At 38.8% G+C, this 24,832-nt stretch overlaps 1 protein-coding gene across 4 annotated transcripts in view; it reads right to left on the reverse strand.

Annotated features, from left to right (window-relative positions):
• The window catches only part of PKHD1 (PKHD1 ciliary IPT domain containing fibrocystin/polyductin), a 477,678-nt gene that overhangs the window by 365,100 nt on the left and 87,746 nt on the right, over positions 1–24,832 (reverse strand). For all 4 annotated transcript variants that reach the window (XM_072733695.1, XM_072733698.1, XM_072733700.1 and 1 more), the window contains 2 exons: positions 21,878–22,097; positions 15,395–15,545 (listed from right to left, as the gene is read on the reverse strand). In XM_072733695.1, coding sequence (XP_072589796.1) covers positions 15,395–15,545; positions 21,878–22,097 — 371 coding nt within the window. The remainder of the gene's footprint in view (positions 1–15,394; positions 15,546–21,877; positions 22,098–24,832) is intronic.

Here is a 24,832-nt window from a genome sequence, read left to right on the forward strand (position 1 = left end):
GAGATTCAGGGGGCGGGGGCTTTAGTCAATTGACTCTGTCAACTTCACTCCATATAAATAGGTATTCATTGCGCAGGGACACTGAAAGGTTTAATTAGTATTTGTATAGTGTTTGGGAGGACCCATTATGAGAAACAAACGTTATAACACACCATTTCTTTCCTTAGATGGCTCTTCTCTCTATTATTAGAGGAGGGCTGTCTCACATAGAACTGAATGATGAGCCACCCCCGTTGGGAGCTGGTACATCATAAAAACAATCACTTTCATTTTGAATCAGGAACACTGCACATCACCAAAAAACAACTGATTTTGCGGTTCTGCATGCTATTGAAGGTGTATACGCTTTTATGTGTTTGTATGCTTTTGTTTGCTTGTTTACTTGTTTGTTAAAAGCAAACTACTGAATTCTAAGGGAGATTTACCAAGTCTATGCTTCCTTCTCATTTAGCCAATTCTTTCTCTCTCTCTTTTTTTTTTTTAATAAGGGGATCTTGCTGGGTTTTTAAATTTTAAAGTCAATTAATTAACATAGAGTATATTATTAGTTTTAAAGGTAGAGTTCAATGATTCATCAGTCTTATGTAAAGTCCAGTGCTCATTCAGTTAGATGCCCTCCTTAATGCCCATCCCCCAGTTGCCCCATCCCCTACCCACCTCCCCTCCAGGACCCTCAGTTTGTTCCCTATAGTTAAGAGTCCCTTATGGTTTGTCTCCCTCTCTGATTCATCTTATTTTATTTTTCTCTCCTTTCCCCTGTGCTTATCTGCTTTTTTTCTTAAATTCCACATAGGAGTGAAATCATATGGTATTTGTCTTTCTCTGACTGACTTATTTCACTCAGCATAATACCCTCTAGAGCCAGTTCTCTTATACAGAAAAGGTGCTTTATTTTCACACCTGTCAAAATGCCATGTAATAGCAATGTGTTAAGTTATCAAAAAGGATCAGTGAGGAGAACCAGAGGAAGAGGCCTTAATTGAGAGCCATTAAGAGAAAAAGTGAGGTGTTGTAGACAAGCATTGGCTGATTCCCCTCAATTTCCATTCTCCAGCTTCCCTTCATCAATAACCCCAAGATTTTTCTTCCAGGCATCACTGGCCTCATATTCTTACCCAGGTGTTGGTTGGATGAGGTCCATTCTAAGTTCCACAGTGGACACTCATCAGCCAAAAACAACCACTAAAGCCTATCTCCCCATGCATGGGGCAGTGTGGTCAAGTAACTCAACTTGGACCAATGACTCTTGAGGAGATATTTGTTGGAGGATTCTGGAAAAGCACTTTCCTCTTTCTGAGACTGTTCCCATAAACGAAAGACCCTTTCATTCCCATGCAATATGAAGACGAGTGCAAGTAGCCTTGGGAGCTGCTGACAGCCATCTTGTGGGCACAAAGGAGGCAGGCCTAGGTTAAATCTGACCCTCTGGTAGGCAGAGCCATCCCACTAGTGAGCATTGAACTGCTGGATCAGGCCATATCTATGATTCCTGAGTTTTCCCATTCTGTGAGCCATCCTGTGATTCTCTATCATTTAAGTCTATTTGAGTTGTGTTTCTTCCCTTGTGATTAAAGTCTTTATAACAATTTTTTAAAGTAAAATATAAAAAGACAAATAAGAGAGCATTAGTTATGAAACCGGCACAAAAACAGACACATAGATCAATAGAACAGAACAGAGAACCCAGAAATGGGCACTCAATTCTATGGTCAAATAATCTTAGACAAAGCAGGAACGAATATCCAATGGAAAAAAAGACAATCTCTTCAACAAATGGTGCTGGGAAAATTGGACAGCCACATGCAGAAGAATGCAACTGGACCATTTCCTCACACCATACACAAAAATAAACTCAAAATGAATGAAAGACCTATATTTGAGACAGGAATCCATCAAAGTCCTAGAGGAGAACAAGGGCAACAACCTCTGTGACCTCAGTCACAGCAACTTCCTGCTAGATCACATCTCCAGAGGCAAGGGAAACAAAGACAAAAATGAACTATTGGGACTTTATCAGGATAAAAAGCTTTTGCATAGCAAAGGAAACAATCAACAAAATTAAAAGGCAACCTACATAATGGGAGAAGATATTCACAAGTGATATATCATATAAAGGGCTAGCATCTAAAATCTATAAAGAACTTACAAACTCAATACCCAAAAAAACAAAAAATCCAAGAAAAGGGCAGAAGACATGAAGAGACATTTCTTCAAAGACGACATACAAATGGCCAACAGACACATGAAAAAAATGCTCCACATCATTTGCCATCAGGGAAATACCACAATGAGATACCAAAAGCACAATGAGATACAACCTCATTACCAAGTCAGGAAACAACAGGTATATTGGCAAGGATGAGGAGAAAGGGTAACACTCTTACACTGTTGGTAGGAATGCAAACTGGTACAGCCACTCTGGAAAACAGTATGGAGGTTCCTCAAAAAGCTAAAAATAAAACTACCCTATGACCAAGCAATTGCACTAACTGGGTGATGATTCCATGTGGTCAGAGAGAAGAATTAAAGACAACATGTGGAAGGTAGTGGGAAGGCCACAAAGCTAAAGGTGAAAGATGATATGGTTAGCCACTATCTAGGGCTGGGCTAAATTATATGTGGTAATAAATTATCTCAAATCCTCCTGGACGATACAATAAACATTTATTTCTTGATCACACAAAGATGGCTATAAATGTTAGCAATTCTCCAGGGTAAAACAACTGTCCTCTATATGTTATTGACCTCATGCTCTGAGCCATGTGGTCATCATGGCAAAGAAAAAGAAAGGGCTAGCTAGAGAGCCAAGCCCTAGAAATTAAAGGCTTCTACTCACATTCTAAGCAACTCATATGCCCCATCAGACCTTAAAAGGGTGGGAAAGTGCAAAGCTTCCTTGTGCTCAAAATAGTTGAGAATTGGATATTAGATAGAGATGGCTATCACAGAGGAGACTAAATGCAGAACTGTGATACATTCTCTTAGTTAAAACAGAGAGACGATTCTGGAAAATCACTTAAATACCCATTAATCGTAGGAGGTTCTTGGCACTTAATTGGAAGTAAGGAAATACTTTACATGGATTTCTCCTGAGTTATATCTGCATCTCCCATCAAAAGAACCTGAAGAAACTAGTACAGTGGTTATCATATCCTAGAAAGGCCAGAAGTTCCTTTGGCAAATCAACAGAATCAATACATGCCTTTCCTGTTTTTCATTTTTTATGGTTTTTAATGTATAAGCTTCTATGAGCAATATATTCCTTCATTAAATGGCTGCTTTTAGAGAATTCCTTTCTTCCTCCTTTAGAAAGGACACATGTCCCTCATTTTAGTAAAGCTGAGGTGATCTGTTGGTGTATATTTCATGGAAAATCTTCCCTCATCCACATACCTTGATTTGCATTTATGATGGTTCCATAGAGAAGGGCAGGCAGAGAGAGAACTTAAACCATTGTTGGGGTCAAATACACCTTCATCAATATCCTGGCAGGAGTCTGTCATCAGCACACTTCAGTCAACAATGAAGGGCCACAAAAGGTCCTGCCCAACAGCTCTACCCAGGAACAAAGCAACATATGAAGATGGCAGGACAATACAGAGTAGGACCTATGTACCCTTCATTGATCTGCCCAGTAACATTAGTTCAATCCCCTCAAAGCTGAAATGAACCAGTAGGAAAAGAAGCAGAATGTCCAAATTTGTGTAAGAGAGCTTATGCCTGAGACAGCCATTTCATAGACTCAAAAACAAGTTAACATCAATTGATTCATACAAATGGCAATCCCATCAAGAGGACCTCCATCTCCATAATAGTTTTTATCAAAATGCAGTTCGGTACTCTTTTAATTCTACCTAACACCCCTGTTTCTCTCCTTCTGGTCCCCCTTCTCTCCACCTCTAAAGCAAGCCCCTGAAAGACAAGAGTTCTTTCTCTCAGAGCTGGATGTCCAACCGATGAAGTCAGCTTCCGTGACACTTTCGATGTTTGAACGGCCACATTCTCCCTCATGCAAAATGAGATGTCCTTCCTATAGCTTTTACCCAAATTTCTTCACCCTCAGGGCTCCAACTGGTACTATCGCTAGCTAGACAAGGCTCTCTACACTCCTTTCATAACAACATGCATTTTTGAGGCAGTACTGTGACTCTTTGGAGAAAGCACAAACCTCAGAGTTGTGGCACTAACAGCAAGGATCTTGAAAAAGAAGATGAATGGATAAGCAAACAAGATTTCAAAGAGGACGTCACTGAGTTGAAAACCCCATTCTTCCAAATTCACTGAGTTGCCTGTTATATTACAAGACAGGTGATTGTTTGCTGTTTCAAATAGAAATGCTATATATATATTAGACTCAAAACTGATAACAGTTCACAGCAAAATTAAAAATGTTTAACATGCCTAGTAAGACACCACATGTCCAAACACTTATGAAACTCATATTGTTCCCACCAACACAAACACCTCCACATCAGTACCACCACCACTAACACACACACACACACACACACACACACATCTAATCTATATCTAATTTCTGAAATCCGTTCAACTACTACCTGAGACCCTTCATGGCCTGGAAAGGGAGCCTACTCATGGTTGAGTGCTCTCTTACTTCTTCATCAGGTTCAGGAAGATGGTGATTCACAACAAAGTCTCCAGGAAATGAACTAATAAACCTCTGAGAAAGCAAGCTTCTCTATCAGATGAAGAATTCAATATACTGATAATGTAACATATTCATATATCACAGTCCTCACATTCCATTGCTAAGAGCTTCCATATAATCCATCCATGTCACAGATGGGGAAACTGAGACCAAGATTAGAAAACTAAATCATCCAAAGTCACCAATGAGTCAGTGAACAAACTAACTCAAACATTTCTGGTTCTTCATTCACCAGCCCCAGTGCCCCTGTAGAATCCAAAGAGCCATATTATGGGGCCATCCTACTACCCAAAGCAATTTCTTAGCACTTACACCTCTTGGTAGGCTAGCTAAAGTCCCATATTTGGAAAGGCACAGAAGAAATCTGATCATTACACTCCCATAATCAGACCCAAAATGAGCCCATGTATTTTTGCATGATATGAGGTTCCCTGAGAAAATTCCACACAGTATTTATTTAGACCAGAATGGTTTCCATTTACGAAGCTGTACTTCAGAAGAAAATAATCATGTCATGTCCCAGTGGGACTGCCCTCTGCTTGTCATTAATAGAGTCATTTTCACAGGGCTAATAAAGCTCACTGTTTTCCAATGAGAACAGAAACTATTATTTTAAGATAAAAGCTAAGAACAAATTTACCTAAGATGATTCAAACTCTTGTATGGTACTGTAATAATTACTTGGTGATATTATAATATCTAAGAATGATAAGGACTTTTGGGGACCAAAATGGGATAGAGTCTTTGAAATCATAACCTCATTTGTTGTTAAAATACCTTGGTGGGAAAGGAACAGGCGGATGGCATGAACTCATTTAATACAAAGAGTCTTTGAGAAACAGAGAGGCACAATTAATTTGTTCAGATGAATTTAAGCCTGCATTCAGGCTACAAATTGCCTGAATTCCCTCTTCTTAAAGAAAAAGCAAGAGAAAGAAGCCTTCAAAGTCTTGAGCTCAAAAATGTGGCAAGGCTTCTATTACATAGCCAGTTCTGGTTATGACAAAATTGCAATAAACAATGCCATAAATTATAACACCTTAGCCATTCATAACAGTTTGCAGAACACTCACTCACTTTCTTTCTTAATTATGTAGTCCCACTCTGTTTTTAACCAGAGGTAGTAATATCCAGCACATTCTGACTGTTTCCTGTGAATGAGACACTGCTTTAAGTGTTCTATGTGTATGAAATAGGAATTAATGGAAGGAAATTAAGAAAATTTGCCCAATTTTATATGATAAGTAAGTAGAAGGATCAGCCTCAAATCCAGTTTTTATTCAGAGCTCAAGCTCATAACTACTCTGGCATCATGCATCTTGAATTCTTAGTTTCCTCCTATCACTACCCTTTTGTATCAATTGTCTTCCTCTATCCAAAACCTGGAAGTCAGGGAGTGCTAACCTTAATCAACTGACAGGTTAAGTGACTTGCCACACACTCAAAATCAGACAGGACATTTCTAGAACTATGAGTCAGGCTGGAGGAGTCCTGTTCATCACGTATCCCATCTGTCTCTGCTACCTGCCACATCATTCTTTTAAGGAGGGAAAGTCCTTTTCAGATGTGAAGCCACTTGCCTTCCCAACTCACCCTGCCCTCACAGTAGGGGAAATGGTACACATGAGGGGCCTCACTTCACAGAAAAACTAGAAGCACAAGGGATTCTGTAAGTTTCCTCCAAGACAGGAAGGGAATGGTTGGGTTCCTACATCTTGGGTTTCTGGCCTAACAACCAGCTCAACCCATCTTTCAATAGCACCTACCTCCCCAGGCACACAAGACTGATGATACACAAGGAATAAAAATGCTTAGAAATGAGAGGAATAGGAAAAAAAAAAGAGAGAAGGAGAAGGAAATGAGAGGAGGGAAGGGGGAGAAGATAGGAGGCAGAGGAGGAGAAAAAAGTAAGAGAAGAAAAGAAGGAATAGGGAAGGAAAATAATGAGAGAAGAGAAGAAAACACAGCAGAAAAGTATTTTTTTGTGTGTTTCAGTAATAGGAGGAAAAAAACAGGGAATGGAAAGTCATTTCAGATTGGCCTCTTATCTAGCTATACACATTATTTTTCAAATGTAAAATCTGGCACATCACTGTATTACACCAATTTCTAGAAGAATCCCCTTCAACAGAAAGTAAAGATTAGATTAAGCAATGTGATTTTGCTTTTTAAATAATAATCCAGTACAGATATATACCTTCATCCACCCATCCATCAAGGAGGAATCCAATATGCATCTCATTCACAGAGAATTTAGTATCTAGTTGAGGGAAAAGATATTTCAATAAATACACATAATTTAAATAATTTTAAAAGATAAATTCCTATAATGAGTATGATATGGTATTGTGGGATTTCCCAAGAGGAAAATCCTTCAATTTTAAGAAAAATAAAATTTTCCTGAGAGACGTATACATTGAAGATTCCCCAAGTAAGTCTGAAAATATAAATATTTCCCAAAAGATGCTGGTGATTTGACCATATGACATCAGGGTTATGTAGGAGCTACTTTGTGGTCACTAGATAAATGGATGTGGTAAGAAGCTTGGGGGTTTGCGTTTTGTCAAGTTGAAGAACATCCTTGAAAACCACAGCTTTAATCCATTACCTTCAACTGAAGAAACCATTCCTAGTGCTAGTGATGGTGAGTTCTGGGCACAAGGAAGGTGCTGTCCAGTCACAATACTCATCTGCACCCTTCTTTTCTCTTCCTGCTTGTGATCAATACAACCTACCTGCATTTATTTGCCACTCCCTAACCATAGAAAATCTGAGTTTTTTCCCCACCAATACCATCCTACCACCTCAAATGTTATTAAGGATCTCCTGATCACATTATTTTTGATACATCTCATCACACCTTCCTTCAACCCTTTCCCTCTCCTGGTTTTCATGATGCTGTGGCAAGAGCTTTCAAACATACATTTAGCAAGAGAATCCTTCTTTCGAATGAGATCATAAAGCTCCAATAGATTACCACAGTCTTATGGTAAGATTTGAAATAAGGCACTGTTAAGTCCTCAAATTTTGTTTTTTTTTTAAAGGCAGTTTTGGCTATTCATTGTGTTCCCATAAAATTTTTAAATCAACCTCGAAATTTCTATGGAAGGAAGGAAGAAAGGGGAGAAAGAAATAAGAGAAAGAAAGAGAAAAGAAAGAAAGAAAGAAAGAAAGAAAGAAAGAAAGAAAGAAGAAAGAAAGAAAGAAAGAAAGAAAGAAAGAAAGAAAAGAAAGGAAAGAAAGAGAAAAGAAAAGAAGAAAGAAAGAAAAGAAAGGAAAGAAAGAGAAAAGGAAAGAAAGGAAAGAAAGGAAAAAGAAAGAAAGAAAGAAAGGAAGGAAGGAAGGAAGGAAGAAAGAAAGAAAGAAAGAAAGAAAGAAAGAAAGAAAGAAAGAAAGAAATTAACAAACAAACCTGTTGGAATATTTTATTGGAATTGCATTGACTCTAAATATTACCTTGGAGCATACAACTTAACTGGAAGAACTAACATCTTAACATTACTGAGAACTCCAATAATGGATCTCATTATGTTTCCACTGGTTTAGATTCATTTATCTTCTTATATTTGTGGGTTTGTAATTTTCATCAAAGTTGAAAAAATGTTGGCCATTATTTCATTAAATTCTACCTACTAGCTCCCTACCTAAGCAGCCCTGAGCTCCTACCAGTGAGACTGGGCTTCTCTCTTCTTGGGTTCTATTTCCCAGCGCTGTGTTTGGGAATGTGCTCCCAGACAGAAAGCCACTCTCCTAGTGTGTTCCCCTTCTCTCAAGGATCACAGCCTTGTGCTGTTATCTAATACATTTCAACTAGATATGTAGTTGGGTATGGCAGGAGGACAGTCTGAAACTCGTTATTCTCTCATGACCAAAACCAGAAGCCCACCCATTCATATATAAGAGTAAGGCACTAAAAATCTAAGTGGATGATCTGTGTAAGCAGAACTTCATGAGGCTTCCAAATGTCAAAATCTGTGGATCTTTACTTTGATTTTATCTTTCCAAAGAAGAATCTTTGTCTCCTTTCTAAAAGGAGGAGAACTTGGGTTGCCAGGATTCCAAGCTGGGCAGAGGAAAGAATTTAGTGGGATCAGGAGAAGTTGACCTCTCTCTAAAGAGCAAGCAGACTTTCCATTCATCTGCCAGATTTCAGTACCACCCTACATCTCCATCTCTCTGTGCTTGATATCAAGTGCCTAATCAATATCTTATAAATTCAATTTGTTCACAAATTATGCCTCTGCATCCTGGAGGGAGAGTAGGAAGAGATATCTGGTTGGGTCAGTCAGGAGCAGTACTCTAGGGATCTAACCATTCTTTACAGTTTTTTTGTTGTTTGTTTTGTAGTAAAGTTGAACTTTGGCTTCAACCAGCAAGTATGTGGTTTCCAGAGAATGTTGTTTAAAGATTTTTTTTTCATTCAGAACCTCAAATAACCACCCACATGCATACCTTTTAGCATCTTGCCTCAGACCTATTTCCTTTTACTTAGATTTTTCTAAACCTAAAGCTTCGTTAGGGTTCTTTGGGGCAAATTGTCTTGCTTTTCATCTAAATTTTCATCAAAATTAAGCTCCCTTTGCAGGAGCTTAATTTTGACTTGCCTCCACTCTATCCCATTAAATCATTTGTGCCTCTCTTACTTTTCATCTTCACATAATGTTTGTGTTTGAAATGTCTCCTCATTTTATCAAAGAAGAGATTTATGTGTCTGTTTCCTATTCTCCTTTGATTATACCTATGTGAAACAGGTCCCTGACTATGGTGAAGAATACATTCTTAGCTATGTTCATCTTCACAGCCACATTTTCAACAATTTTTATCTGCTTTTGGGAAGCCATTAGTTCATTATCATTTCTTGAATCCCATATCATCTCCATTTCTGGATTGCTTTTACAATTTTTCAGAGACTACACAAGGGTGATAAACTTTCTGAATTCTGTATAGCATGTATGTCTTTATTTTGTTCTTACTCCAAATAGTATATGACTGCATATAGGATTCTAGGTTTAAAATCCTTTCCCAGATAACTTTAACAGCATTGTTTTCAGACTTCTTTTTCCACTAATATGGCAGATCAGATGTTCAGAGAAAATTCCTCCAGTTATCACAACTGAAATTGCTGGGTAAAACATCTGGATGAGTCAAGTGAACGTAAAGGAATTTCTTGGAGGCAGAAATGGAGAGGATGCTGAGCTCTCACCCTCCCTCTTTCCCTGGAGTTTCAGAGTTGCATGGGTTTAACTGAGTTTAACAGTGGTCCTAACATCCACAGTAGACCAAACCTATCTCTTGCTCCCAAATAAATAACTCCTCTTTGTTCTATGAGCTACTTTTAAGACATCACCTTGAGAGCCATAGATCCAAAGGGAAAGAAGGAGGTGGGGAGGGAGAGAGAGAGAGAGAGAGGGAAGAAATGCCAACCCAGTAGTAATTCCCACAGCAATCCCTTCATTAATTACCCTAAGGGTATGCCCTGACTCAAGCTTGGAATTTCTTCCAGAGCCCTATAGAAGAGTATAGCTATATTATATCAGTTCTCTCTACATTTACTTTGCTTTGTGTTTATTCTGCTCTGGTTTCTCTACCCATCCAACCCAATATGTCCTTCAGAAACCTCTCAAGCCCACTGGTTGCCTCATAGCATCTTACAGTGTTTTCCAGCATTCTTTCAGATTCTTTGTCCTCATATATTTTTTCTTGTTTTGATGTATCACCGTGATACATGGTAGGCACAATCAATGTCTTGTGAAGAAAATGAAAAATGTACCTGAGCTAAAATGAAAAGAAGACCATGATGTATTCATTCATTTATAAATCCATTCATCCATTCCATAATTTTTAATGAGATCTGCTGTTTATTAAGCATAGTTCTAAGCATTTGGAAACATTAGTGGCAAAACAAATTTCCTCTATTCAAGGAGCTTATATCCCAGAGTGCCATGAGGTCCTAAAAAAAGTACAAGTTGAAGAACAATATAAATAAGGCAATAACATCTTTGTGTGCAAATGTACGCATGTACACCTGTGTGTGTGTGTGTGTGTGTGTGTGTGTGTGTCCTTTCAGATATAATCACCAGAGGATAGTATGAGAGAAGCAACATGTGATTTGGCTTGTTTTAACTCATCATTTGCATTTCTATATTGTTCATTAGTACAATTGATTTAGTCTCTGTTCTAGGTAGTTGGGATATACCAGTGAACAAAGCAGGCAAACATTTCTGCCTTCTTGAAGATCATATTCTAGCAGGAAAAGCTAGATGCTAAATAAATATAACAAATTTATATAGAATATTGGCAGGTGATAAGGACTATAGGAAAACAGGAAAGAGTAAGGGAAATTGCAAGCATGATATATGTAGTGAGCAACACTGGGTTGCAGTTATAAATAGGGTTGTAATGGTAGACCTCAACGAGGAAGTAACTTCAGCAAAAAGTTAAAAGTGAACAGTGGTACTTAAAAAAAGGACGAGGAAGAGTATTCAAGCAGAAGGAGCAGTAAATACAAAGGTTTCAGTGTAGAAGCAAGCCTGGCATGGTCCAGGAACTGCGAGGAGGCAACAATCTTGGAACAGAGCAGACAAGGTGACAGAAGTGAGTGGTGAAGGCAGAAAGGAATTGGAGGAAGGGATTAGTGCAGAGAATGGCCCATTAAGTCAATGTTAGGACTTGTCTTTTATTTATTTATTTTTTTATGATAGTCACACACACACACACACAGAGAGAGAGAGAGAGAGAGAGAGAGAGAGGCAGAGACACAGGCAGAGGGAGAAGCAGGCTCCATGCACCGGGAGCCCGACGTGGGACTCGATCCCGGGTCTCCAGGATCGCGCCCTGGGCCAAAGGCAGGCGCTAAACCACTGAGCCACCCAGGGATCCCCCAGGACTTGTCTTTTAATTACAAGACCATTTGGGAGCCACTGGAATGTTTTTGGGAAGAGTGAAATCATCAGACATATTTTGAAATATCACCAGGGCCCCTCTAATCCGGACTGAAGGGAGGTAAAGATGGAAGTAGAAAACCAGTTGGGTAAGCCTTGTAATACTCAGTAAAATGTGAGAGTGATGATGATAGCTAACATGCTACAAAGTGGTCAGATTAGTGGTAAAGCCAACATAATTTCCTGATAGATTTGATATAGAATTTGGAGGACCAAGGATACTTCCATGGCCTGAGCAACTGAAAAGACAGAGCTGCCACAAACTTGGTCCAGGACTACAGTGGGAAACAGAGGACAAGCAGTGGTGATCAGGAATTCAATTTATAATCTCCTAGACTTGAGATGCCACTTCCATATCCAAGTGAAGATAACAGTAGGCCCTAAGGTTTGGGAATCTAAAGTTCAGGAGAGAGCTCTGGGATGGAGATTACAATATGGGAGTCATGAGCATGGAGATATATATAGAGAGAGTTCATAGATTTGAAAAGATCATTTGGGAAAGTTGGCATGTCATTTTCTACTTACCATCATTCATTTTCCATATCCTTGAACACCTTGACTAACACAAGTTATCAAATGCAGATTATTTTGTGTGTTCCTCCTCTCCATTCCCTCCACCACTTCCCTAGTTCAATTATAACTTTCTTGGTTGAGATGCTTCTGCCTCCCATGGATCCCCAAGGCATCCCACACCCCACAACCAGATCAGTGTGACTAAAGCACACCTGTGATCATGCAGTGCCTCCTCAAAGATTACCTGTCACCTGATGAACTCAAGGTGCCACACACTCAACCAGCCATCCTAATTCCAGCCTACTTCCCAAATCTATAACTCACTAGTCCCATTCACACACATCATGTTCTTTGCACTATTCCCACAGGCTCTTGCCTCAGAGACTTGTGCATATTGGTTTCTCCACCAGAAATGCCTTTCCTCTGCAACCCTGAACCTAAACCCTGCCCATTCTTGAAGGCAAAATACAAATACTGTCTACTTCAGCAGACCTAGATGGCTGCCCCATCTGGAAGTAATGTTTCCCACCTTTGATCCCCTACTTGATGGTAGGGGGAGAGCACGGCATAAGCAACATTTTGCAAAGCAAGCACAGCAGGACAGAGAGGAGCTTCAATTCTGAAAATAAAGTGTTCCACGAACAAACAAATTTGGATAATACAAAAGTTCTCTCAACATTCTCATTATGTTGTCACATGTGGAAGGCTCTCAAAGTCCACAAAAAAAAAAAAAAACCCTATTACTTTAACCCAGCTTTCACAAATGTATTTGACCTTGGAACACTTTTATCACAAAATACTTATTAACATTCCATGAAATGTGTGTTCCAAGGTTCTCACTTAGTATTTAGAGCTGGAGACCTGAATTCTAGTGCTAGTTAAGCACCTGTCAGCACTGGTTTTCATCAGATCCAGGTCCAGATAAAGCAACTGTGTTTGCCAATACAAGTGACGTGTTATCCCCATACCTGTGCAGGGAAACCAGACATCCCAACATCTATAGGGTAACCATGCATCCCAGGACTGGAGTCTCCCAGACACTGACACAAGCCAAGTAGATTTTGACAGACATGCCCTTCTGGTTCCTAAAGATTCCCTCATAATGATTTAGGGCCACATGGGCTATGAGGCCAAATTACTAGGTGTGTGACCTCTATCAGGTCACCTCTCTTTAAGGACCTCAGTGAACTCATCTCTTGAATAAAGGGGCTTGTCTAGATGATAACACAACATTCCCTCCTACTGTAGTGAATTGACTCTATATGTCCTTTAAGACTTACCTAATCCCCAGATGGCCTCTCCTCCCTATTATCCCCTAAAGGGGTCTCTTTTCAGGTTACTATTCTCCTTCAGAAAATGGCAGATAACCTTGAACATGTCTATAACTCAATAAATATATGCTGCACAAATATTTAAAGACAACTAAGGCATTGAAAAATTCAAAATTACTTTTTGAGATGGTGAAAAATTAAATGAAATCTAAGAACCAAAATGATCTGGTCAAAGCAGCAAGCACCACAGAGAAATAACACGGTATCATTTTCTAGCACTCCTACTAGCAAACTAGCACTGCCAGTAATGGCTACCACTGGACATTTACTCAGTTGGAGGAACAGTTTCAGTGGCTCAGATCTTAGGATACCAGCCCCCAATCAATCCTATTAGGTGGGTACTATTATTACTTCCACTTTGCAGATGAGAAAACTGAAGCACAGAGGGGTTAAGTAACTTGTCTGAAGGCTGCCAGGTAGCAAATGATATGTTCAAGTCCCCACAGTCTAGCTCCAAGGCCCATACTTAAGCACTATGCAACCTGCCTCTCCCTCCCATTCACTGGCATTGCTCTCATGGGCATCCCAACAACTCACATTATTGCTCAGGAAGACTTAGAAACTGTTCAATGTCCCACAGCTCTCATTCCACTACACAACACTGATACACAACACAACTCAGCACACCCACTGCCTCATGATAAACATTTGAGATGTTACTGACAGCCAACTGCAAGAAAGGGACAGAGGAGCAAGGTGGAGTCTATGATCAGAGGACTATGGTCCCAGAGATGATAAAATTGGCAATGAACTGAAAGGAAAAGGTGTATTTGGGGGACACAGGAAGCCAGAAGTGGCAGGCTGGTGCAATCTTCCTTGAATGGAGGGGAGGGGAGGGGAGGCGTGAGGGGAGGATAAGGAGGTTGTGAGGCGTGGGGGAGGGAGGAGACAGGCAGGGAAAAGTTAAGAAAGAACAGAAAAGTTATGTTGTCATTGCATACATTTTTGACACTAGTCCAAAATTATTAAAAACCCCAAAACAAAAAAACCCATGCCCACGAACCCAGGAAGTATAGTTTGGGATTCGCAAAGTTTAATTGAATGAAGGAGCATTCACTAGAGAATCTCATGTAGTGTGTGGCACCTAATAGGCACCCCATAAATGTTTGTTCCAAATAAAAGAGACAAAAAGAGGAAAACCGAGAAGTGGTTTCATAATGAAAAAAAACCCTAAGGGAGTAGGTGCTCAATAAATATTATTTTATCATTATTTTATCAATACTATTTTTTATCATTTATCATTGAGAAGTCCAGGGAGTTGTAAAAGATTATCTGATATACTTCCAAAGAGCCCTCAGTCTCTGATTTCAAGCCTTGAAAATGCCCTGGGGAGGCTGTGGAATCTCTCAGTGGGGACATTTAAGAACACATCCTTAGGGGAGCCACTTGGAGGGGTGGTTAAGATGATTTCAAAGCAGATAAATCAAAGTAAAGAGGGTAGACCAAATGTCCCAGCAGTGCTTTCCAGCTCTGATCTCCCCTCGGAAGCTGAAGCTTCCACTCTGCTCTCCATGGAACAGATGAGCCGGATGAACCAGCAGACATCACCATCCCACCAACTGAGGATGGCTGAGTGATCTGGAAACCTTCCAGGGGGGTCTGGTTAAATTGAGGGCCATTTATTTCATGAAGAAATAAACCACAGAGAGCCCCTTTCCAACACGCACATGGAAAGTAGGACAAAACGCTGCGGAGATTATCTGTTCAGAATTTGCTTTAAAAGAGCCCAGGCAGCACTCATTTGTTGTTGAGAAAATATATGATTAACCATAGTTAACTATGAATTCAGATGTTGTGCATTAGACTCGCTTCTCAAAGTTTGAGAGCATTTAATATTATATATCGCTGCCATTTGGACTAAATTGTTTTTTTAATGTACACAATATTACAAATTTAATTTGAGCTGTTTGAATCAGTCTGTAAAAAAGATTTGATTATACCTGAGTGCTCTGGCCCCGGCTCTTCCGTATCTCAGTAATCTTGGCGGTAATTGGCTGATTAGGCGTCTCACACTCCATCTTTGCCTCAGTTTCCATGGCAATGTTACAGGAGCTATTATAGATGAGAACTTCATCTCTTTCCACTTTAGGGCTGAAACGAGAGGGGAGGTTAAATGGGGTGTCATCAATCTTAATGAAATGCAATTATTTTTACTCTTATTAATCATTGCAAGCCATTAGCTTGTGGCAACTACAGGCCACCATTTGTCAAATTTTGCAAATTTCTGTAATTTTGTTTCCATTCTTTTATTGTTTATTTGTTTTCCTTTTATCTGCACACGCTGCAATGAAAATGCACATGGTAAATATCTTTCACTGAGGCCTTTCTCTTTTCCAAATCTATTAGGAACATTAGCAAAAGCTTCTCCATATCCCAACTTAACAAGCAATGTGCACACAATACTTTCAGTTCCAAAAATGGAAGCAAATGTTGGGCAGAGGTGTTTCTTTCTTTTTTTTTTTTCTTTTCCCCTTCCCTCTTTCTGTTCTTACTCACACTTAGTGTTGGGGGAGTGAATTGCCTCAATCCCCCCAGGGCAGATGGAGAAATTGGAAAACCCACACAACTGGCTAACTGGTCCCTAATTCCAACTGTGAAAAAATGAGCTCATTTAGGCTTTCAATTCCCTCTCCCCAGCTGATGGCAATGAGGCTCTGTTGCTAGCAGTGGAACATTAACTTAGTAAATTAATTAAACTTACTTAACAGCCCAGACTAAGGAGATTCGATATATGTGCCAGTTATACTACCAGCCACTCACTTTAAAAGTCCTCTTGCTTTAAGGAGAGAAGCCAGACTGGATTTAAAATGAAAAACAGCAGTGTGGCATTACAGAAAGTCTAAAAATATGCTGTCTAGAGGAGGTGAAAGTGTGGATATTGCAGGCTATTGTTCCCAACAGGTGTGATACTTATTCAAAAACAATCCTGGTTTTAGGCATTGTTGCAACTAACTCAAAGATGATTAGTAACGATAAAGCATGATGTCTCATACTTTTTAACAATTTCATTTGTATGATCTCATTTGGGCCAGTAAAGTAGATACAGGCATAACAAATGTAACCTAAAGAGATCAGGAGATTTGCATAAAGCCAAAAACAAAAGTGCGACAGCTCCAAGATTAGAACCCAGGTGTCCTGTTTCCTAAAGCAAGACTCTCAAGTTTTACAATGCTGTTTGAACATCAGCATAAAGAAGACAGATCCCATGGGAAAAGTGGCAGGGCCATGGAAAGGACAAAAGGTCACTGCTTGACAAACTATAAATCATGTCAAACTAGAGCATCTTTTCCCAAATCAATATCAAGATGGTTTCTCCCACAATTTGCTAGAAATACCAAGGGTAACCACATCTACTTAATCTCTTCTTCACAGTAAAATATTCCCACCTTTGTATTCACCAGGTCAGGACTTTCATACCCACTGTGCTCTAGACCTACTCTAGATTGTTCACATTTTAACATCATGTGGTCCAGAACTGAACACACACAGTTTGAGCTGACCACTGGGGCTGCGGTCTCCTCTTACCTGAGTCCTCCTTCCCATGACATCTAACATTGTGCTTGTTTTGCAGCCCAATGCTTAAATAAAGATAGTTGTAAACTCGGTCTCAGAGCCACAACACCTGAGGATTTCACCATGTTTTACTTGTTCAACTGATTTTCTGAGAAGCATTAGCATGCAGAGGTTAGGCTTGGAAGCAACCAGCTAGGTTTGAATTCTCAAGCAGATATTTACCTTGTGTAGGATGTGACTCTACGTTTTGGTTTCCATGTTTATAAAATGGAGTTATAATCATTGAGTGCCTATTTTACATAGGTGTTGAGGGGTTGGGGTGAAGTGCAGCCTACAAAGTGATTTGCAAAGAATCTGGCACACAGTAAGTGTCCAATAAAGGCTGCTCTTGTTATAGTTTTTGGTGGTGGTGGTGGTAGCGATATTATTGTTGAAATATAAATGTGGGAATTACATGCTGTCTCACTCATAGGGACCCGTTGCCCAAATGCATTTTGGACCTGGAGCCTTTCTTGTAACTACAAATCCATTTAGCTGAGCCATGATCTAGGGGGTAGACAGAGCTAGAGGATAAATACAGCATTTGCTCTGAAGTGTTACTAGTACTCAAAGTTTCAGAAAAGAAAAGTAATTTAAATTTTAAATTAAAATATAATATTCAGATAAAAATGGAAACATGATTGAAATAGAAATGCAAAGTTTACATATTTTTTCAAAACACCTGACTTCAAAGCCACTTGATGCTTGTGTCAGGCCACTTTGGGATTTGCAGCTAGAACGTTCCTTTTGCCATGTGGGTGGGGGCGGTAGTTGTTAGAATAGTTTGAGAAGCTCTCTCTATATATATATTTCCATCAGAAATCACTTATAAATATAACAAGAAGGAAATAAAGTTGGTTTACCCCTCCATCACATTCCTTATGAATCGGTACCCAGATAACTACAGACGGTCCTTGAGTTACAATGGTTTGACAAGATTTTTTTTACTTTATGATAGTGCAAAAACAATAGGCATTTAGTAGAAACCATACTTCCAATTTTGAATTTGGATCTTTTCCCGGACAGGGATATACAGTACAATCCTCTCTCATGATGCTGGGCAGCTGCAGCTCCCAGTCAGCCACACAATCACAAAAAATAAACAGCTGATACACTTATAAGTCATCCTTTTTCTATATAATCATTCTGTTTTTCATGGTCAGTACAGAAGTCAATAAATTACATGAGACATTCAACACTTTATTATAAAACAGGCTTCCTGCTAGATGACTATGCCGAACTGCAGGCTAATATAAGTGTTCTGAGCATGTTTAAGGTAGGCTAGGCTAAGTTATGATGTCCGGTAGGTTAGGTATTAAATGCATTTTCAACTTATGGTATTCTTAACTTACAATGGGTTTATTAGGTCATAACTCCGTTGTAAGTTGAGGGAGATCTGTACTTCTGTTTCTGAAAGCTCACAAACCATTTGATTAGTAATGAATTCTAGAATTTTGTTAGGGATAACAGAAGCTGAGTTGTCTAAATGTCCAGAATTCCCCTTTTTCCCTTTTTAGGCAAAGGAAAAAATAGTTGTCCATCTACTCTATTGTATGCCCCCCTCCCATGTTCACTACCAGCAAGTAATGATCCTCACTCCTGCAAGCAAGTATTTTGTATATACTGTATATACATGTTTATAAATGATCTAAGACATAGACTTGAACTAAAGGAAAGGCGTGACCAGTTTCCCGTACAACCTTTTCTGGTCTTGAGCTTCTACCCTGTTAATGAGCCTTCTTCTCTAGGCTCTTCATCAGCAAAGTCTAGAGAAAAATGGGTTAAGCCCCTCAGCAATCCTCTCATTCGTCGGTGGCAATGCACCATCTTCCCTAATCATGTTCTTTTTGCTCTCATAGAATTAAAACCATTTTCTGTTAGCTTAGACTTTTTTTACAAGCTTTAGGTCATATTTATTTTTGTATTTGTCCCTGGTTATCTCACTAGAGATTATTTTTCATTAAAAGTCCATCATCAAAATTAGCAGAGATACCATGATATCAAAAATAGACCAACATTTATGAAATTTCAAAGTTTCCTAAAAAGATACTTTTCCATGCTTTCTTCCACAATAATTCTGAGTTAAGTATAAATATAAATGTAAATATACGTGTATATATAGACATACATAGATATAGATAATACAGTTGTGCATGCACGCACATTTATGTTTATTTTGAGGGAATGTGGCAAATATTTTTGGTATGGATAGTGGCAAAGAGACTTCTAGAACCTGTTTCCTGAGTCCTAATGTATGGCTTTCTCAGTTGGTCTGATCAGATCCAAAAGTAGTAAGCAGGTTATCCTGCATGCACCCTCTAGGATAGGCATCAAAAACACTTGCTGTCTTTATGTCTCCCTCACTTAGCCTTAAATTGCTACTGGTGGTTCTGGAATCTCATTGAATCACACACCTCAGTCGAGGCTCTCATCCCTGACACTGAAGGCATAGCACCATGCCAAGTACACTGTCAGTCATTGAAGTCTGGGTTCCAGACCTGACACTGCTAAGGCTGGACTGTGTGACTCTGGAAAAATACTTAGTCTGTCTTTAGGACAGAATCTAAACTCCTTACTATGGCCTCCAAGATCTTAAATACCTCCCAGAGCTCATGTAGAGAACTTTCCTTCCTTCTTAGTCTACTCCTGCCCTTCTGGCCTCTGACAGTTTATAAATGTGATGGGGCCCTTGCATTTCTGCCCCCACTGCCTGATTGGCCACAATGACATCTTCTTCTCAGCTCCACAAAAGATACTCCAGAGAAGCCTTCCTGAGCACATTGTATACAGGAGTCCTCTATTATTTTTTTTTATCACATTATAGCTCTTATCACAATATGTGAGCTTGTTTATTCTCTGGCTTCTTCCTCTACCCTTAAAGGCAGGAATTTTGCCATCTTGTTCCTCACTGAGTTACCAGCTCCTGTCACAGTACCTACAACAAGTAAATCAAAATTTACTTGATAAATTTTGCATAGATGGATGGATGAACTGAGCATATTTTTACCAGAGATACACATGTCTACCTTTGTCAAATAACATCAAATCCATAGAGGTAGTGGCTGGCAAAGGATAGGATAAGGCATTTAATGGAAATGGGTTCCTTGCAAAGATAATGGCAAGTAATTCTTCAGGTTCACAAGCATAATCTTAAGAGGAACTAAGGTAAGCTGTTTGTCATATAATTTTCTTAATACACCTTGTATAATTATAGTGTATTTACTGTCATTAAATTAGTACATGTTCACTGAAAAAAATACATTAAAATGCAATGAATAAATGTAATACTCCAATCACCTAGGGTAGGCACTCAACCCTTAAGAATACATCCTTCGAGTCCTGTTTCTAATTACCTGTTATACGTGTATACAAACATATGTACTATATACACCATTAAGATTAAATCTATACACTCTTTTATGATCTGTCCCTTTTACTTCCCAACATACTGTAAGCATTTCCTGCTTCAGTAAAATAGTCTACATCATGATTTTTAAAGGTTTCCTAATACATTAGTATTTGGATTCATCCTTTATTACTAAAGACTTCATTTCAAATTTTTTTTGTTATTATACTGAAAACTTCCAAAAATGTAGTTTTCCATAAATATTACATATTTCTAACTGCTTTCTTGAAATCCTAGAAGTGAATTACTAGAACACAGGGAAGGGAGAATTAGAGGTTTATTTGTGCATATTGCTAAATGATATAAATAAGAAGGGTGTAACTTTTAACAGGGTCTGAGGCTATTCCCTCAATGACTTCCTGAGTAGAGAACAACATAGAACTTCAAAGAAGAGTTGTGGGAATTTTGTGAAGTCTTCAAATTCAATAGAACCAGAACCTGACATGTGCTTTTTGGTATCCAGCATTTGTGAGTTCTGAAACCCACGCCTGCCTGAGTACAACCTCCAGTATCTCGTTTCCTGTATGACCTAAACAGGGTACTTCACACCTTCTAGAAAGCAATTGGCCAAAGAGGTTCCTCTCTTCCAACGGCTAAACACAAACCTCTCTCTGGTGATGAATTCATACTAAAACACAGGCTGCCTTGGGACATCAAAAAGTAAGACTGCCATGAAAAGTGCTGGTTAGCTCTTTCATTCTGGGTAATTAGCCATGTTTAGTTTTAATTTTGAATGGAAAGATAGGCCTTCATTAAACAATCAGATGTGGCCGCTCAATCTAGATAAGAAAAAAAAAAGAGTGCAGAGCAACATTTTGCTCTGAAATATCACACTGCATGGGAAAAGAACTGCTAGTAGAAATTGAGGCTGTCCTGAGTCAACAACATGATCACACCTTTTCCTTAAATTTGTTTAGAAAAGAGGCTTTTACCTGGAAAGTGGTACTATTTATTTGTCAAGTTCAAAAATATTTTATAAGCTTATGGCTTCTAAATCCTAGATCTACTGTAGAGTATTTCTGCCTGCCCATCCCCCCTTCTTTTGAATAAACATTGTGCAATCTGCTGGATTTCTCTATGACTTTTTTTCATACTTGTGAATCTGTTTGGAAAGAAAAGAAAAAAGAAAGGGGAAAAGAGCCTTCTGTTTTTCATAATGTCTAATCTTTTTCCCCATTGGCATTCACCAGATGTTGCTTTGGATCGGAAGATAAATATTAAAATCTAAGCAAGAACAAAGCGAGCTGTTTACTGGGCAGATTTTTCAGATGTTCTCTCAAACACTTGAAAAGACAGGAGATGCTTTGATATGCAGGCTGGCTGGAATCCACCAAGGAATGGTCCCTCTAACAAGAGTGGTAGGCCCTGGGGGCCACATCTACCCAGCCTGCAGTTTCTGATGGTTCCATCTGTTAGTTGGCCATGCATTTGTGGGGAAGGCCAGGAAGGTAAAGGACAGAGTTACCTGATGAAGAGGCCTGAGAACCATGGAAACGTTGACTCTGTCCAATGATCTGGTGCAAAGAGGCATTGGGGACTTTCTTCACAAATGTAGAGATAAGGCCATGATTGGGGCAGTGTCTCTGTCCCCACAGTGACAGTCAAATCACACTGCACATAGGTGCTGCTAGAAGCCTCACAGCTCTCCTCCGAGTGCTTCAGGCCACACAGGAAAGCCAAGGACACTGCAGGAAACACTCACCATTAGATTAGGTGGCGACCACAGAAAGAACTGAAGGCCTCACACCATTACATAAATGCATTTTCATGTGTTGCTCCTTGACCAATAGGGAAATAAAGTTACCAGTTTACTTTTCTTAAAAATGCATTATGTGTACAAAACACACACATAAAACATAAGTAACATTTTTGTAAATATGAATCATCATAATAAGAAAAACTCATATGAATCTATAAGCCAACATAAGGTCTAAAACAATTGTGATTTTTCTCAAATCTATGTCTCTTTGTCAAGCCCATCATCTTACATCTCATCTTCAGAAGCAACCACTTGCATTTCCTAAATCACTTTCTCACATGAGTTAGTATTCTTAAAGGAAAGACTGTTGAATTTCACTTGTTTTTGAATATTATACAATAGACTACATGACATATTTTTGGACTGCTCCTTTCCACTCAATATTACATTTTGAAGATTTACCAAGTTTCAAATTATCACATAAAACTTGATAATACATTTTCATTGCTGTTCAATACTGCATTGTGTGAAATTACTGCAGTATATTTATCTATTCTCTTACCAATAGACTTTTGGCTATTTCCCAGGTTTTGCTACTACAAACATATACTCAATTTCCTCTAGGGTAAATGCCTTAAAGAAAATTGTTTGTTCATAGGGTAGGCACAAATTCAACCTCACAAGATAGTGTCATATTGTTTTCAAAGTGCTTGTGCCATTTTACATCCCTACCAGCTATATTAATGGGTTTCCAATACTCTACATAACTTGTCAGCACTTGGGATTATCACACTCTTAATTTTGGTCAGTCCAAGACAAATAAAATGGCATCTCATTGCAACCTTAATTTGGATTTGCATTATTACTTCTTAGGTCAAACAATTTTTTATATGTTTAGTAAAAACTCATATTTCTTCTTCTGTGAAATTCCTCTTTCTGTCATTGCTCTTTTTTATATTGGAATATTTGTCTTTTTCTTATTGATTTGTGCTCTTTATATATTTTGGCTACTAACCCTAGAAGGTTATATGGTTACTCATATCTTCTCCAGGTTCTTAGCTAGTCTTTTCATTATCTGGATGGGATCTCTTGATTAATGGAAGTCCTTGATTTTTACACAATTTTGACTACTAATATTGTATGAAGAAGAAAAGCAATAATTTGAAGCCCTATGACCCTTAGGCCATTTCTGTCTCATTCATGAGACACAATGTAAAAGGCATCAACAAGGTAGACTGGCAGTAACCTTTAACAAGAAGATCAACAAGTCTCTACATGAGATGGTCTGGGAGCAGCTCTGTTTGAAAACCGTACTAAAGGAAAAAAGGAAAAAAAAAAAAAAAGAAAGAAAATCTCTTCAGTCTTCTACCTCTGCAGCTAACCTGTCAAAACAAATATGCAACAAAAATTACCAAGGACTGTGGGCTTGAATCCAAGCTGCCCTACCTATGTCAGAGTGCTGTGTGCAGCAAGGGGTACATGAGATAAGCACATGTGAGGTTTACAGTTGTTCAATCACACACAAATATTATTATTGTTGCTGGTACATTCCAAAGCATGTGACACATAGTAGGTTCTCTGTGAATGTGTTCAGAATAAATTACAGCAGGACTGTAGGAATTACAGGAATGACAGTAGGACTCTTATGTGTAAAAACCTAAGAACTTTCCAGTTAGTAAGCCTTCGGGCAAATATATAGGCTCAGCACCTATAAAATAATGAACTCATTACAGGTGATGAAGTGGATGCAAACTGACAAGGTGGACTATGAAAAGGGCCCAGGGCTGGGGATCAGAATCCATGGTTCCACCACAAAATATAACTGTATGACTTTAATCACTTTAGCTTTTCATGCCTCATGGAAAAATTAAAGTTTCCATGAAGAAGTCATGCCATATAATTCAAGGTATAAATTCAAGAAACATGAACATCAATGATTTTGCTGATTTAAAAAAATACAAAATATTAGTTCCTGTGAATAAGATGTTTGAGCAACCCATCATAGGAAAAAGTAAAGTTCTTCTTTTGTTAAAAGCGTTAACTAAGAGAAACGTAAATACAGAAGACACCAGAGCAGCAAAAGCACATCCTCAGAGCTCTACCTTTACTGTCTCTGCCCCACTGATGAAAGAAAACACATGAGCTCTGTGGCGTGGGAACAAGAAAACAATCACTAGGGAAATTGGAGTTCTAAGCCATCATCCACAACCTGGAATGAGAAACATCACTGTCTTTAGTGTGCAAAATCACACTAAGGAATAAAACTCGGAACATGGGTCAGAATTCAAAGTGACCTTAGTAAATTAGAGAAATTACAGAAATAAACAAAAAAAAATGAAAATAGTAAGGCAGCAAACCACAGGAAAAAAAAAAGTAAAACTCGTGTAAATATCAAATGAGGAATGTCCAGCTGTGCACAAGCATGGCAGAAAGAAAGAAAGAAAAAAAAAAACCACCTTGGAACAATCGTAGGTAACAGCAAGATTAAAAACCAGCAAGACAGTGATGCAATTGTAAAAACAAATACGGTGCCAGCTTCTATGCAGGCAATCTTCTGATGCTACCCAATAGGGCCAGAACTGTCTTACGTGGAGGAGCTACCTAGTTTGAGACTTAAAATTAGGGGAAAAAAGGTTGGAATTCAGAGAAGGCTCAGAAAAGAAATGCCAAAATATTTACTTGTTGGAAAGTTTCTGATTCATTAGGTCACCTCAATATTTG

This window comes from Vulpes vulpes, chromosome 1 (genome assembly GCF_048418805.1).
Source record: "Vulpes vulpes isolate BD-2025 chromosome 1, VulVul3, whole genome shotgun sequence".
In the NCBI taxonomy this organism is placed as follows: domain Eukaryota; kingdom Metazoa; phylum Chordata; class Mammalia; order Carnivora; family Canidae; genus Vulpes; species Vulpes vulpes.